This window comes from Marmota marmota, unplaced genomic scaffold, assembly GCF_001458135.2.
Source record: "Marmota marmota marmota unplaced genomic scaffold, marMar, whole genome shotgun sequence".
NCBI classification, from domain to species: domain Eukaryota; kingdom Metazoa; phylum Chordata; class Mammalia; order Rodentia; family Sciuridae; genus Marmota; species Marmota marmota.
Genome location: NW_026000229.1, coordinates 10361464 through 10379198, shown reverse-complemented (window position 1 = coordinate 10379198; position 17735 = coordinate 10361464). Strand labels below are relative to the sequence as shown.

The 17735-nt window shown below is 38.0% G+C and overlaps 1 protein-coding gene across 9 annotated transcripts in view; it reads right to left on the bottom strand.

The window, feature by feature from the left end:
* Positions 1–6539: 6539 nt before the first annotated feature.
* The window catches only part of Myo9a (myosin IXA), a 261808-nt gene continuing 250612 nt past the window's right edge, over positions 6540–17735 (bottom strand). For all 9 annotated transcript variants that reach the window (XM_048793402.1, XM_048793403.1, XM_048793405.1 and 6 more), the window contains 3 exons: positions 14235–14437; positions 12045–12187; positions 6540–11255 (listed from right to left, as the gene is read on the bottom strand). In XM_048793402.1, the coding sequence (XP_048649359.1) occupies positions 10795–11255; positions 12045–12187; positions 14235–14437 (807 nt within the window). In that variant the 3' untranslated portion in view covers positions 6540–10794. The remainder of the gene's footprint in view (positions 11256–12044; positions 12188–14234; positions 14438–17735) is intronic.

Sequence of the window (17735 nt, the reverse complement as noted above, 5' to 3'; positions counted from 1 at the left end):
TTTTTTTTTTTTTTTTTTTTTTTTTTTTTTTTTTTTTTTTTTTTGTAGTTTTTTGAGTTGCTTTGTGGCCAAAGATACGGCCTGTTTGAGAAAACAACCCATGTGCTGCTGAGAAGAAAGTGTATTTAGTCATTGATGGATGAAATATTGTGTATATATCTGTTAAGTCTAAATTATTAATTGTATTTTTAAATTATGCACCATCTTTATTTAGGTTTTGTTTGGAATGAGAGATGCATGTGATGAGAGAAGCATGTCAGAGTCATCCAATGTTTTTGTGTTATGGTCTATTTTCATTCTTTATATTGAGAAGGGTTTGTTTGATGTATGTAGATGCTCCATTGTTTGGGGCATAGGTATTTATGATTGTTATTTCTTGTTGTATAATTCCCTCAAGCAGTATGAAATGGCCTTTATCTCTTCTGATTAATCATGGCTTGAAGTCCACTTTTTCTAATATGAGGATAGATACCCTTGCTTGTTTATGAGATCCATGAAAATGATATGTTTTTCCCATCCTTTCTTATTTTCAATTTTTATTTGTTCTTTTTAATTACACATGAGAGTAGAATGTATTTTGACATATTATACATACATAAAGTATAACTTACTATTCTTGTGGTTGTACATGATGTGGAGTACACGGGTCATGTATTCATTCGTGAACATATGTCTGACTCATTCTACTGTCTTTCCTATTCCCATCCTCCCTCTATTCCCATCATTCTCCTTATTCTAACCTAATAAACTTTTATTCTTCCTTTACTCCCCATATTGTGTATTAGTATCCACATATCAGAGAGAACATTTGACCTTTGGTATTGGGGAATTGGCTTATTTCACTTAGCATGATCATCTCCAGATCCATTAATTTACCAGCAAATGCCATTATTTCATTTTTATTTATGGCACAGTAATATTCCATTATGCATGTATACCACATTTGCTTTATCCATTCATCTGTTGAAGGGAACCTAGATGGGTTCCACAGCTTAACTATTATGAATTGAACTGCTAAAAACATTGATGTGGCCACATCACTAATTCCTTTGGGTATATGCCGAGGAATGGGATAACTGGGTCAAATGGTGGTTCCATTTCAAGTTTTCTGAGGAATCTCCATACTGATTTCCAGAGTGGTTGCACCAATTTGCAGTCCCATTTTCCCATCCTTTTATCTTCAGTCTGTGGATGTCTTTGCCTATGAGGTGAGTCTCTTGGAGATAGCATGTTGTTGAGTCTTGTTTTTTAATCCAATTTGCCTATGTCTTTTGAATAATGTGTTTAGATCATTTACATTCAATGACATTATTCAGAGATGATTTTTATTTTCTGTCATTTTGATTTAGTTTCTCCTTTGATTGACTATTCTTCTAATGTATTTCTTCCCGCAACTGGTTTTCATTTTTCTTTTTCATTTATTCTTCATGAAACATTTTATGGAGTATGTTTTGTGGTGCAAATTCTCTTAGCTTTTATTTATCATGGGAAGTTTTATTTCATCTTCAAATCTGAAAATTTTGCTGGGTATAATATTCTTGATTGGCATCCATTTTCTTCCAGAGCTTGGTATATATTATTCAAAGACCTCCTAGCTTTTAGGGTCTGGGTTGAGAAATCAGCTGAAATTTGTATTGATTTACCACTAAATATGATCTGTTGTTTTTCTCTAGCAGACTTTAAAGTTCTATTCTTATTGTGTTTGTTAGGAATTTTCATAATAATATGTCTTTGTGTTGATCTATTGACATTTTGTGTATTTGGAGTTCTGTATGCCTCCTATACTTGATTTTCCATTTTATTCCTAAGATTTGGGAAATTTTCTGATATTATTTCATTGAAAAGATTATGTATTCCTTTAGTTTGTATTTCAGAGCCTTCATCTGTCCCAATGAATCTTACATGCGACCATTTCATGTTATCCCATATTTTTTTAAAGTTCTGTTCATGGTCTTTTAACATCTTTTCTCCATGGTCAACTTTATATTCTAGACTATATATTTTGTCTTCATGGCCTGAAACTATCTTCCATGTTGTCTAATCAGTTGGTGAATGTGTTCCCATTGAATTTTTAATTTGATTTATTGACTTCTTCACTTTGAGGATTTTTATTTTGTTCTTTTTCAGAATCTCTATCTCTTTATTAAAGTGATCTTTCACTTCCTGTATTTTCTCTCTGATTTCATTTCCTACATCATATTTTACTTCACAGATCAGTTTAACTATGGACTTTCTAAATTCCTTCTCTGACATTTCCTCCACAGGGGTGGATCTGTTATTGAGGTATTTTGATTTGTTTGGGATGGTTTGTTCCCTTTTTCATATTGTTTCTGTGTCTACCCACTTATCAGTATGAATCTGAGATGGCAGAGCTTTTACCCTATGAACTTGTCACGTCCCTGAAGGTTTCTAGTGCCTCTCGGTGTGTGTGTGGGGGGGAGACAAATAATGACAACTGATGGAAACAATATAAAGCATTAAACTAAATACTTAGTTCTTATTATGACATCTACAGTGTTAACTGGTACAATAAGCAGAAATGGTACAATAAACAGTTGACAACAGTAAAAACAGTAAGTCTGTAAGTGTTTGCTATTTCAAAAGTTCAACAAGGAAAATGAAGAAGATAGTTAGGATGTGATGATTATGAGGAGGAGGAGAGAAAGTAGAAGTAAAAAAAATTAAAGAAAGTACAAAGAGAGAACAATAGAATTTGGTAGCAAAAGAAAAGAAAGAATCAATAGAAATGGATAAGTGATAAACAACAGAAAACAAAATCAAACTATACTAATCAAAAACCCTGGCCCTCAAAAGACTCATGAAAGATAACTACCTTCAAAAAATCTAGAAATGAGAAAAGTGAGACAAATATATAAAATATGTTTATATATAAATGTTACACACACACACACACACACACACACATACATCCATGAACCATTCAGCACACAAAGAAAAAGAAAAAGGGAGGAAAAAAAATTAATTCAAAAAAGTTTCTTGATGAAAAATTAAGGAATTTTTTTCTATTGCAGTGGTCAAAAATTGTCAATGAGAATATATGTTCATCGTCTGTTTCCAAATGGCTTTCTTTCCATTTTTTCTTGAGGTATGTATCATGCACAAAAGTATTAGTCACAGCCTATCAATCCTTACTCTTTTTATGTTGCTCACCAAGTTGCCGATTGGAGTTCAAAAATTCTCGGCTTCCCATCTCAGCAGCATGAGGTGGGGGCAGTTTGGAGAGTGTTGTCTGCTCCACTCTCCGGGTAGAGTTACTGTAGAGTTCTATGAGAGGAGTTCCCATAGATGGAGCTACTGAAGGTCGTGTTTAGATCTAGGTAGGCCCCAGGTGCTTCATTCAATGGCGATTGGTATGAAGATTTTAAATCAGCACACCTCAAAAGCCTGGCAGCTGCCAGTCCATACTGGGAGTCTGCATGCCAGGAGTCTCCACTCCCAGGGTTACACTCCTGTGGTGGAGGAGCCAATCCTTCGCCCCCTCTACCACCCACAGAACCCATCCTTTCCAGCTTGCTGGGCTCAGTCTCCAAGCGCACAATCACTTCCACACACCTGATAAAATTCCTGGCCTGCCCTAGTTGTTCTTGCAAGCCTCCAGACTCAAAAGATAAGAGGGACCCAGGATTAATTGGGTCTCAATGACCTATATTACACTGGGTAAAACAGTCTTCATGCCTGAATTTCTCCTGGTTTCCTAGGCACACTCTTTGAGTCATGTGGTCTGGTTTTTGGACCCAGCTTGGATTATACAAGTCTGGGCTCCTGGACTTGGTCCCACAAACACCGGATGCTATAGCCCAGCTCCTGTCTCAGCTCTCCGTGGACAATCAGGAGATGCATTGTGTCTTTGCCACACAAGGATATAGTGTAGCTCACCCTCTGGGTTGTGGCTCAGTGGTAGAGCGCTTGACTCACACATGTGAGGCACTGGGTTCAATCCTCAGCACATTAAAAAAATAAAAATAAATTTACTAAAATAAATAAAGTACCTTTCAAAAAAAAATTCACTCATGTCATTTTCCTTGAAATATGTTACTAGGGAGTTACTGCTAAGAGCCACAGCCAAGTAATATGATGCATGGCATTTTTGGTTGAAAGGTGACGCCAGCAAGCCATTGAGATGATATGATTATGTTAAGATCTGTATTCATATGGATATTGGACTCCTGCTGTCCACCTGGAGAGTTCCCATTGGTTGGGGAAGTGCGGTAGGAGGGAATTCCGGAGGAGGGACTTCCTGTTGGGGTCCGTGAGAACGCCGCGTGGGTCGGTTGGCAATCTTGCTGGGAGCGTTCGGGGCATTGGCGGCAGTTTCAAAAATAAAGTTTGTTCCTGCTTGAGTGGCTGGTGATTTTGTGCCCAGCCAGACTGCAGCAAGTTACAATCTTTTGGAGGTGTCAATTCTTTTTTCATATTTCTTGTGTTCCTTCATTGAGATTTGTGTATTTGGTGGTCAGATATCTCTACTACTTTTATTAGTAAGCTGCTTTCCTGAAGATAGTTTGGGTATTGGTTTGTAATGCAATGTTATCTTTATTTCCACCTGGGCACCACAGTGGAAATATACCTGTAATATATTTATACTGTAGTATATTATACTACAGGTATATTTAGCTTTGATTAGTGAGTTTGGGCCCAGTGCATACCATGTCAAAAGTCAGAGATTCACTGAATCTGCAGGCCACTCAAGAATGGGACCTCTTAGCAGTTGAGGCTGGTGTGGTATAGATAGCAGTATGTGGGCTACTGTGTGGCTACTCCTGCAAAGCGAGTGATGGCCCCTATTGTTTGGGGTTTGTTCAGACAAGTAACACTCTGTTACTTGTAAGAATATGTGGCAATGGCTGCACCAGTAGTGTTGAGGTGCCTGAAGTGCCTGTACTCTGACCAAATGATGGTAGAGACCCAGGTGCAGAGAGAGGTGGTAGTAGGAGACACTGCAACCCTCTGTGGCACTCACTCCATCTTGACAGTAGTGCATAGTCAGACAAGGTATGGGGCATGTAGGTGTGGTAGCAGTATGAATTTTGATGTTCCTATCTGCTGCTAATATGGGTGTGCTCACCATGGAGGAGGACCTTGCTTCTTCCCACAAAGCCATACACACCGGGAGACAGGGTGATGACAGGGCTTTTTCTTCCCTCAAATCTTTGAGCTACAGTGCCCACTGAGAATAAGAGTGGGCAGGTTATACCTAGAGCTAGGCAGAAATCTTGAGGCCTCCCTTGGCTGTGTATGCCTAGAGATGGGGTGACAACTGAGGCTCCACACATCCTGTCTCCTTCAGCCAAAGGGTCTACAGGAGAGCAAGACACAGCCAACACTGGGTCAAGTTTCTCTCTGGACCTCCTTAGGCTGTGTGTGTGTGCGGGAGGGACACCAAGAACAAAAATGATGCTCAAGGCCACCCCAGCACACCTCAGTAGGCAGGCAGCAGTGAAATGACAGAGTTCTTTTCCCCATTCTCTTAGAAGCCTAAGAGTGGTGCTGTAAATAGGGGTGGCAGGAACCACATGAGTGACTGCCTTCAGTCCCAGCACCAGTATAGACTGCATGGTTGTACACACTCTTCTCCTTAGAGGGCAAGCTACTAAATCTCCCAGTTCTCCAAGGCAGCAATGTTACCCTCCATGTTGCAACACCTATCCCCTATAGTGCAGGGCACCAAGCAGGTTTAATTCAGGGTCACTCTACAGAGCCACATTTGATTTCTGTGGCAGCCATTGGCTGAGCCAGTGCAGTGAAGTCTGTGGGATCCCAAAGATGGAAATATGCAGGGATTCCAGGCCCCTGGAGCAGCCCAAATTCAACAATAGGTCCTTATTTGAAATGGCTCCTGGCTACAGCACCCTGGAGACATCACTGGATGATATAAAATTCTCCACAAAGTAGTAAGACTACTCTGCAGATTTCAAGTAACTTGAAAAATTATTTTAAATTAACACAATAAAGCCTTTGGGGACTGTGATACTTTCCAACAGCTAGGATTGCTAATATATATGCTGATAGTTTGCCAGGACTCTTTTATCCTATCCCTGCAGAAGGATGGCTTGCCCTCCTCAGCTATGGAGCTGGGGCAGCAGATGCTAGACATTTTTTTCCTCTTATACTGTTGTCCCAGATCTCTGGATCTTATAAGGTTTCATTTTCTTTCTGCTGATGTTCAGTGTTCTCCATGATTTTTCACCTCAAAATGCAGCTACACACCTGTTGCTTTGTTGTTACCTTGTGGAGGAGCAGGTGAGTGCTGGATCTCTCTATCCAGTCATCTTGAAATCCTTGCTAAATTAAGTCTTGTCAGCAGCTAGTATCTATTACAGAAAAGCTGACCCCTTGAATCTCATTTTCATTTGAACCCAGTTGAGTTTTAATAACTATCACCTCTGCATTTTGTCAATTTGGGGTTGGGTCCTTTCCTTAAAATTCATCACTGTAACTAAGAAATCACTGCTGTTCTTTGGGGGTTGAGAGTTGGATGTGGGAGACAGGATGTTCAGAAAACAAAGCACACATATTGCTGCTTCTGGAAGTTTTGTTCTTTAATGAGCCATGGGGTGATTTGTTCATCAAGCTGCTTTTGTGTAGCCATACAGTGCATACTTTGAGTGACACAAACTGCACTTTATACAGATGATGCCTTGCCCCCCACCAAAAACAGAAATTACAAAGTGCCAGTTGGTTGCATCAGGAATGTAATCAGTTCTGTGGGTGAAATAAATCATTCTTCTTATAGAATTATTCTATTAAACAGTAAAATGATATATATTTCACAGGATATGTCCTTTCATAATACATAGTCTTTTAAAAATTTACACTCGGCATACTTATAAATTACTTTAAATTCATTAAAATAATATAGTACTAATCTGTAGTCCACACCTTTCCCATAGTAAATACAAACACTTGGTTCAAGAGGTGGAACTTTTATATGACCTCAGAGGGATGATAAATAGGCATTAAGAATGGGTGGGTTAAAAATTAAAACCAATTAAAAAAAACAGAATGAATGGGTAGAAGGTGATAGGCTCATTGGTGGAACATTTTTGAAAACAAGAGATCAATAAGACCTAATAGTTCTCTCTCTCTAATCATCACTTTGCTGTTATCCTTTTAACACCAAATCAAATGTGGGAGTGGTTCCAAAGAAAAGTGGTTACAAGTATTCGAGGGTCATAGAAAAAAGAACTCCCACATACAGCAAGGAATTCTACCACCAAGGCCAGCATGGTGTTGGGGACGGGGCTGAGAAGTGATCACAAAAGAACAGGTGAGTATAACATGTTTTTCCAATACAGAATGATGCAAGCCTCAAGTCTAGCTCCCCACCAAGGAAACAAAAATCCTAGAAAGAGGCAGATGAGAAAGCCATCTGGATTGTTTCTTTTTACAATTGAAACCTTGTTTTGAATGCATCTTAAGACTCCCTTCTCTCTAGTTCAGCAAAGTGCTTGTGATAGGTACACATTCATTAGTTACAATTAAAAACACATGGCCCACAGGCACTGGGGGGACTGCAAAACCTTGTTAGACCCTAACTTTACAGCACCCTTCTGTGAACCCATCTTTGACCCTGAAAATAACCCTACTGTGATGCAACACAAACAGAAGTCTTCACTAGCCTTCTGGTAGTTTCCAAAAGCATGGAAATATCCCCCAATCTAAGGTCCTTCTGTCTCATCAAGGCTCATAGTAGAGAATTATATATCCCTTTGTGTTTTAAGAAGCCAAGTGTGGTCAAATAATTAAATGGCAGGAAGTACAAAGTACTTTGCAAACTAGGTATATCACTTCCAGAATCCTGCTTTTGCTGTTAATGCACTTCAATCTGTGATCTAGAATGAAATTATACTTCTCTGCTTCTGTTACATTTTCCATCCTACATATGCAATTACAGGGATACATTAGCTTTAGTGGGAAGAATAGAAAAAACAGATTTTTAAAAAATTTTTATTTTTAGGTGTAGTTGGACACAATGCCTTTATTTATTTATTTTTATGTGGTGCGGAGGATCGAACCCAGTGCCCTGCACATGCTGGGCGAGCGCTCTACCACTGAGCTACAACCCCAGCCCAGAAAAACCAGATTTTGTTTGGGGTTGGAAATGTATAATGTGACTAGTATGGGCTCCAAATGTGGTGCTGCCCCACTACTGCCATGTGGAGATTTTCTTTGGGGCAACTGAGATCAAAGAAAAAAAGCAAAGGAGAAGCAATAGGAAATCATAAATTTGACATATATTAAGTTTAAATATCCTAATCATGAATGATTGTAATGCAACATCACTTTGTGGTGACATAACAATGCAGAGGACCATTTAAGAACAAATGGAAGTAGACACAGCATTTGGTTCTGACTTGGATCTGATGGTTTAAAGAGTTATGGCTTCATCTCTTTATCAGGCCAACAATGCCTGTTATTCTGAGAACAATAGCTCTCTTTCCCTCAAAGAGGGAGCCCACACTTGCTTAGACATTCTTAAAATTGCATGGATCTCTCCATCTCCACCCCCCACCCCCCATTCTGGCAGCTTGTTAAATGACTAGAAATTCACAATCTAGCAAATGAAAAAACAAATATCTTTTATTTAATTTTGTCCAAATTCAGGTCTTAAGTCCCTGAGAAAAATTATAAAGTCTCTTAATATCCACCAACTAGTTCCTAAAAAGTGACCTATATAAGTAGTTTTTTTTTCAACTGCCAAAAACTGACCAAAAAAAAAAAAAAAAGCCCTACAAAGATTTAGATGGGAGAACATGTGCCAAGATCTGTTCCCCAGGCCATTTTTCTTGGACAAAGAAAATAATTCACAAGGGTATTTTTTTTTTTAAACATGGTATTTAACCAACATTCTGGAAAGTAACAGTTAATGCCCAGCAGCACTCTACTCTCATAAGAATACTGAAACACAGACTGTGCAGCTGGGCATAGGGCCCAGGAAGCAGCATCCTAGCTGGACACAGTCATGCTGAGGTGCTTTTCCTTTAGGAGCATCTCTGAACTTCATACTTTCAAAAGCTTAACATTCATTACTCATCAGGACAACATGAACAAGGTGGCAGATGTTTGTGGGATATAAAACCCAACATTCACTGATTAAACATCATTATTATGGAGATTTTAAAAGCTTCCTTTCCCCGGATCAATTCTGAACTCAAATCAGGGAGAGGGAAGACTCCTGCTACCTTTAGCTGCCACGCAGAATAGTGCTCTAAGTTGACCTGCGGGGCTGGCCAATGACCACTGAGGCAGTCGCATGAGGTTCAGTGTTGTGTAACAGGAGAGACTCTGCCTTAACAAAACATAACTTCAAAGCAAAGAAGTATGAAAAGGAAGAATAACCAAAATTCTGGTTATAGGTGGTAAAGGCTCTTTTTCAGAACAGTGCATGTGGTAGTGAGACAAGATGCATTTAGTAACTTTAAAAATAAACATTTTCACATACTTATCTCAAGAAAGCTATCATGTTTCATTTTTTATACATTATAAATAGCAAAACCAAATTTCTAATGCTAAGATGCTTAAACTAGTACGATAACTTAAGTGTATGGAGACCACCAGTAATGAAAAAGATGGTCTTACTTTCCTTCAACCCAGGAATGAGTGGCAGTCAGCCCCTATCTAATGGCCCCTAATCTGTGGGAAGAAATTCCATGGGAAGAAGGGAAGCACAAGTTTAAAAAGAAATATGCATAATGTACATGTATATTTACAGTAAACTTCAGTAACCATTATATAAACAAAAATAGCTTCAAGTAGTCCATCTATTTAATACTGATCGTCTGAGGAGAAAAAGATGAAAATTAGATGGATGATATTAAAAATTTTTATATTTTGGCAGCTTTTTCTAACACTTATCATGCAATGTTTTGCGTGAATATTTTGAGAGACGTGATTAGATGGTCACATTATTTGTCTGAGTTTGTGGTGGGAATCCACAGCAGATAATAGGCTCATATGTGGTCTTCACAATTTAATCTATACAAAGAGAAAAACCTGGATGGATTAGGAAGAAATGTTTAGGGATCATTGCCTCTGGGGCATTTAAACAAAAATTAGAGGAATCTGACCTTAAGATCAGTGAATATGAGAATAGTATAGCTACTGAAACTTCAGCCCATGCAATATATTTGGCAGAAACTAACCAGCAGTTAAAACAGCATTGGTTATTTTGACATTAAATATCATCAAAAAACAAAGCATGTATTCTCATCTTCATTGTATAACCAGATATCTGAGACAGGTTCTGATGGCTTAATGGAAACAATAGCTTTTTTACTTTTCCCAAAATATCACAAGTTAAAATTTTAAAATAGAGGGCTTAGGCTTTTCATTTATAAATTCCTTGGAAAAAAAAAAATCATACTCTACTTTAGCTCCTAACTATCCTAAAATAAACCCAAAGGTTTTTTGCTTTCATAGTTAAGAAAGCTTATATGTGTTCTTCAAATTTCAGAAATCAGATGGTCCCTTAGGTCTACAACATCCCCACCTCCCCCAGTCCAACTTCTCTCTCTGAGAAGGGAAAGAGGGTGGGAAGAGGCACATATAGCTGACAAAAATCCCCAAGCCCAAGGTGGCTTTTAGTGAAATTGACTCAAATACAGCAGCCAAGGCACAGCTGGCACCATCCCCAGCAGACTTCAAAGAGGCCTTTCCACTTCTGTAGGAGGCCCAGGAATTCAGCATAGAAAGTCTTAGCCATATGCTGAGACAAGAGGCCCCAAGATGAGATGTGTTTACCTCTCTAGCCACAAAGAACACACATCTGCTAGTTTATACCATAAACTCGTTATTTCCAAAGAGTGCTAGCTGTTGGGTGGAGCTGCAGTCTGGGTCTACAGGTTTCCTGCGGCCAGACATGACTGTCCCCTCTGGGGTCTCTTTGGTTTTCTGAGGTGAGTTTTTCACATTCTTTAGTTTTTGTTTGCCCTTTTCAGGATTAAAGGTTCCTCTGCTGATGAACTGAGGCCTCTCTTCTAGGGGTCTGGTCTGGCCCAAAGGTCCTTCTAGTCCCAGGGCCTCACCAGCTGAGGCAGCTCGGTAGAATGGAGATTTAGAATAAATCTGAAATCGTTTTCTGGTGCCGTGAGACAATGCAGTGTTAGATAGATAAGAAGAGATGGAGGAGTCCACTGAATCCAAAGAGTCTTGCTGCTTTTTTAGCTGCTTTCTCAACTTGCTTGAAGGTTCAGACTTTCCCGGTGCTTTCAGAGAGCTAAGGGCTAAGCTTCTCTCTAATACAAAGAGAGACCAAAGTTGTAAATGACAGTTCCCTCTAAAGAAAATTGTGATGCACTGAGTAGGTATCACTGTTCACATATGAAATTCACATACAGCTAAAATTTGTAAGGTCTAGGATGATTTACTCAGTGCACATTCATAACTCAAAAAGAGCTCTCCATCCATTTATACATACATCATTTCAGAATCAGCCCCAAGGAAGTCCTTATGTTCAACTCTGCCATCAGTAGTGATCTAAAAAATATCATTTAAAAAACTATCTGGAGGGCTGGGGCTTTAGCTTAGTGGTAGAGCACTTGCCTTGCATGTGTGAGGCACTGGGTTCGATCCTCAGCACCACATAAAAATACATAATTTTTGTGTCCATCTACAACTAAAAAACAACAACAACAAAACTCACATGTCTAGATGTATATATAGTAAGTTCTGCCTCCCTGAGACACACTACCCAGATAAATGCCTCCTTTGGTGTATGGATCCATCTTACTGCAGATGCCTCCCACTCTTAGAAAAGGGGCATGGGACAATAAAACAACATATAATTACTGGCTTTTCTCCATGGTAAATACAGGAAAAAATATTAACAAAAAAGTACACTACATTGAAGGGGTGGTCTGATGAACAATTTACGTGGAGGCTGTATAAAGAAAAATGCTTTCTTAGGACTTTGTCACCTTTTCAGGTAAGGTCTGTGCACCAATAAAGGAATTTGTCTAGCTTGAGAATTCTATTCTTACTTTATAAAAGAAATCTAAAGTCTTTAGTTTAACATGTTCATTTACCTGATCTTCCAGAGGTGGTACCTTCTGACTCCATATTCAAATTTTCAGAGCTATCAGCAGTCCCAATGGAGGCTTCAGACTCAAGGGTTTCATCATCAGAGGCACGGGGTTCCAGTATAAGCATCTCAAATGTTAGTTCCTCCCTATAAGATACAACAAATAAACCCATTAGCATTTGATAGGAAGTGCAAGAACAATAATAGAAAGAAAGACCTTTTATGAAAGTTAAGAATCCAAATAGCAAAGAGAGCTCTTCTTCTTATCCCTGTCTAGGGTAGTGATGAGGACCTACTCTTAAATTAAAGGATAAGGCAACAACAAACAACAAACCTAGGACCAATGACAGGGTTAAGGGTAGGCTTTTGGTAAAAACAAACTCTGGACAAACAATTAGCAGATGAGGATTCTAAACTCTTTCCTCTCTGAACCTCAGCTTCCTCATCCAGGAAACAAAGAGATTAAATAGGTAATCTCTAAATTCCTACCAGTTCCTTAACTGTTTTCCATTAATTTTCCTAACTGGATACAGACTTTATTCTCTACCTTGGTCACAGAGAGGCCTCTTGATAAAGTAAAACACTGATGTTTTCCGCCATTCAAGTTTTGTGTCATCTCTTAGTCATAGTATGCTCTATTCTTCTTCATCACAGCACCCATCTACCTCAGTCACACACCTTATTCCCCCAGGGATTTGGTATTTGGCTCCTAGTCTTTCTCAATATTTCCTGATAATATCTCAATCTATTTCAATTAATATCTTTGTAAAAACTTACTTCAAAGCCCTAATACAAAGTTCCTTTATGTCTATACCTTCTTTTTCTCTGCTTTATATACATAACTTTCTCTAATGGGTAGATCCTGCAATTAATCATTACCTGGAAATATACCAACTCTGAATCCAGTACTCCCTTCTCTATCTACTGCTTCTTTATCCTTCCAATTTTTACTTCCTTTTAAATCAAGTAATCAAGTTTCCCTGTTAGACCCCTCTCTCAGCTTCCGTTGAAGTCTACCTAGCTTGAGATACACAATCTTTTCAAGGACATTCTCACCAGTAATTTACTATAGTGATTACAATTGCCATGTGCATTCACCTCTCTGAGACTACTCAAACTTCTTCCTTTTTCAGCAAAGACTTTCCCCATTTAGCAAATTACTATTTATCCTTGATACTTCTAATTCTAACCTCACCAAAGGTGACATAGGTCCTCTTTTCAGATTACTCTTCTACCAAATTGTGAGCCTGAGCAGTATATATTACCTTGACCTTATGATCTAATCAATCCTGACCGACAAAACATACTTTGATAGTCTCTTATTTCTGGTCTCTCTCCATTCTCCTGGCCACTCACTTTTCTTTCTGTAGGTTTCTCTCCATTCTCCTGGCCACTCACTTTTCTTTCTGTAGGTTATCAATTTGTTCAGTGAATACTCTCTTCCCCTTGTGAATCAAGTTCTGAAAGTTAAGATGCAATTTCCAGGAACTCAAGAAGAAAGATAATTTTAGGACTCTTTAAAACTCTCAAGTCAACCAGAATCAGTGCATAGTACACTCAGGGAGAACTATGGGATATTCATATCCCTAAGAGGTAGTGTCATCCCACCCCTGCCCCCAGTGATGACAGAGATAACAGAACTTCTAATTGGTCTCTCTCTTAAACTGCAACCAGTTTCTCTACACAGTATCCCAGGCACCTACTAAGAGTGCTGCCTTTTCCTGACCATTCAGTTCCTGGATCCGTAGCCAAGTGGAACTTTCTTTCAGAAAATTGTGATGCTCATTCTTCAAAGGGACTTTGCTTTAACATCAGGATTCTTATTCTTCCTTTTTTCCCCTAACATGTCAGGACACTTGTACCTCATCTTGGCTCTCCTAACTTATACCAGATGAATCTTAACTAAGACTAAATTACTCTGTGGATAGTATAAACTTCTCATAGTTAGCCTGTTCAGAATCATCACTACAGCAGCATTAAGTCTTCTAGCTCATGGAAATTCCTTTCCTTAAATAAAAACTTTCATACATTACCTGAGTATAGGCAAAATGCCTTTGTCATCTTCACATTTCCTGTATCACCTGAAATGTGCTTGACATGTAAGATATATTAAATAAGGAAAGATAAAGGAAGAACAGAAGGAAGGAATGAAAAAGACAGTAACTGGTCTCTCTCCTTCCTCCTGGGTACTCACTTCTCTTTCTGTAGGTTCTCAATCTGTTCAGTTAATACTCTCTCCTCCTGCTGCATAGCCGCTTGCTGCTGTTCTGTGATGTCAGTCTCTGTGGCTGCCTCACTAGCCGAGGTCTCTTCTGGGACATCAGACACAGAAGGCAACCGAACTGTAACTGGAGAGGATGGACTTGGATAGTTTCCTCGATGAACACGCCCCTTTCCCTGCAGAGAAAAATTCATATTAGAAAATAAACTGACTTCATCAGTTTTATGTTGTTTAATTGGGGTAACGAGTATACTTCCATCACACCACATGAATGGTAGATATAAATGGAAACATTCTGTGGGACCTAGGATATTTAGTGAGACATCATATACACAACACATTCAAGTTAAAAGAGTTCTTGTAAGAGCACTGGAAAATAGACACATCAGTGGGTGGGAGTATAAGAACCCATTGTGTTCTGAGATATATATATATATATATATATATATATTTTTTTTTAATCTAAGCTGCATCTATTCCAAAGTAAACAGATAGAGGTAGTTATTTAATTTTAGGCCAATTAAAATTAAAGATTTAGTTTTGCAGGCACACCAACCACATTTCAAGTGCTCAATAGGCCACTGGTCGTTATCAGACGGAAAAGTGCAGATACAGACCATTTCCATCATTAAAGGAAGTTTTGATAGATAACAGTTCTCTGTAACATTGGAATGTACAATCTTTTTAGAAAGACTATTGAAACATCTTGAAACTTGGTTTTGTTAAAAAATTTTATATATTACAGAACACTAGTGAGATACATTTTCTCATAAATTTCCATTCTTGTTATAGGGAGGGGAGAGATCTCCTTATTTTTTTAAAAACTGGTTACCTCACATGTGATGTTAGCTTCTGATATGGCACACTAGGTTTTTCAGATTAAATCTTCTGCTAAGAACAACTAAGCCAAACATAAAACTCAACATATACATATGTTTGAAAATACTAAAGAGCTAAGAGGATAGAACAAGGAGAGGCTAGCTCAGTATTTAGAACTAATCTGAATTTTGGAAGAGGTGACAGAGGGTTCAAGCAGAGCTTTTGACAGACTGTAGCTGGGAATGGCAAACTTTGACCCATGAGCCAAATCTAGCCTTGTGCCCATTTTTATAAATAAAACATTACTGGAATACATTACTGGAATTCACTCATTGTCTATGACTGTTTTGTAGAACAGTACCTGAGACTGTATGGTCCACAAAGCCTAAAATATGTATTTTCTGGTCTTTAAAACAAAAAACTTTGCCAACCCCAAGGTTAAAAAATAAAAGGATGTGGGTTGCTGCCTGGTAACACGATGCCTAACATTGGGATTCCCAAGATTTATATTCTAAACAAAAGGGTAAACTGAAATTTTAACAGTCCTTGAAGACACTATAGCCTGGCTTTAAGTCATCGGAATGGTCCAGAAAACTATAATTCCTAAAATTGGATTAAATGATTCCTGATTGTCAGTGCCTTAAATTTTGGCAGAAAAAAAATGAAGATACACATTGGAGGACTCTCAGTAGTGGATCAGAAAAGTAACATCATCTTGGCCCTCAAAAGTTTTACAAGTAATTTTTCAAGTAAAAAATAACCAAGTATAAAAGAAGACAAGATAATATAAATGAAAACTAGTAAAACCACAAAAAAAGAAAGTCCTCAAAAACTCCAGATATTGTGACTATAAGACAACTTAAAATAATCATACTGAAGGAGATAGAAAGGTATAGTTGAATTAGCAATCTGAAAATTAAGTCAGAAGAGAAATCTAGAATAAAGCAGGGAAAAAAAGAATAGAAAATTGATTAAAGAAGGTAAAATACAGAAGACACAATAAAAAGATCTAACATGTTTAAATGATATACTAGAAGAGACAACATAGATCCTATAGAAGAAATACTGACAAGATAATCGCACAGCATTTAAAAAACAAAGACATTAAGATTTAAGAACGCCTATAGGACTAAATAGATGTATATATCTAGACACATAAAACTGATAAAAATCCAAGGCAAGAGAAAACCTTAAAAATAGAGAGGAAAAAAATAAATTACCTGCAAATAAGGAACAACTATTAGATTCAAAGCTCAACAGATATAATGGAAGGCAGAAAACAACGGAATATTTTCAAAGTGATGAAAGGAAAAATTAACTCTAACCTAGAATTCTATACATTGCAAAAACAACTTTCAGGAATGAAGGTGAGATAAAACTATCTTAAGGAAGAGAACCTAAGGACTGGGTTATAGCTCAGTGGTAGAAAGCTTGCCTAGCACATGCAAGGCCCTGGGTTCGATCCTCAGCACCACATAAAAATAAATTAATAAAATAAAGGTATTGTGTCCAACTATAACTAAAAAAATAAATATTAAAAAGAAGAAAAATGAAGAGAACCTGACACTGGCAGACCCATGCTAAGGGAAATACTAAAAGGCAGACAGAAAATGACCTGTCTTTAAGAAAAGAGATGCAAGAATAAATAAAAGGCAATAGTAAATATGTGAGTCTAAATGGAAACTTACTACATAAAATATAGTGGTATATTTTGGATTTAAAATAAACAGATAGTTAATATACAGTAATGATAACCAAGTCACATACTAGCTAAAGTGTCAAAATCCTTGTGCATTATCTGGGGAAAAAAATACAAGTACCAATGAATAGACATTGATAGGTTACAGATTTATAATGTGATCTTTAAGTACAAAAAGAATAGCTTTAAGGGTATGTGAAACTTCTGAACTAACAGAAGGAAAAATGTAAGTGATCAAAAGAAAAAGAAGAACAAAATAGGCCAGAAATAAAAGAAAATATATGAGATAATGTTAGAGTCTGTAAACAAGCCTGGATGGTGCCTGGCAAAATGCCAGAGGGAGTGGTTTGTGAAGTAACACCAGCGAGCCATTAAGTGTGGAGATTCCTTATTGGTTGACTGATGTATCTAGTTTATGCTAATTAGATAAGCTGTGTGAAATGTATAAATACTGCTCCTGTCCTGCAATAAACGGCTTCCACTCCTGCTGTATCAATCTACACAAGTTTTTCGTCACCCCCCGGTTATTTTGCTGCAGCCGGACTGCGGCAAGACAGGACAGATAAAAAGCACATAACAATACAATTTAAACCCAAATGTATATGTATGTATGTGTGTGTGTGTGCATGTTAGTGATTATATTAAATGTAAACAGATTAAATGCTTCTGTTAAAATTGGAATGCTGTCGGCCTGTATTAAGAAAACAAACAAGGCATGTTGTATACTCCAATTATCTCAGCAACATGGGAAGGTGAGACAGGAGGATCACAAGTTCAAGACCAACCTCAGCAACTTAGTGACACTGTCTCAAAGCACAAACTAAAAAAGGGCTGGTGATGTAGTTCAGTGGTAGAGTACCTCTGGGTTCAATTCTAGGGAAGGAAGGAAGGAAGGAAGGAAGGAAGGAAGGAAGGAGGGAGGGAAGGAGGGAGGGAAGGAGGAAGGGAAGGAAGGA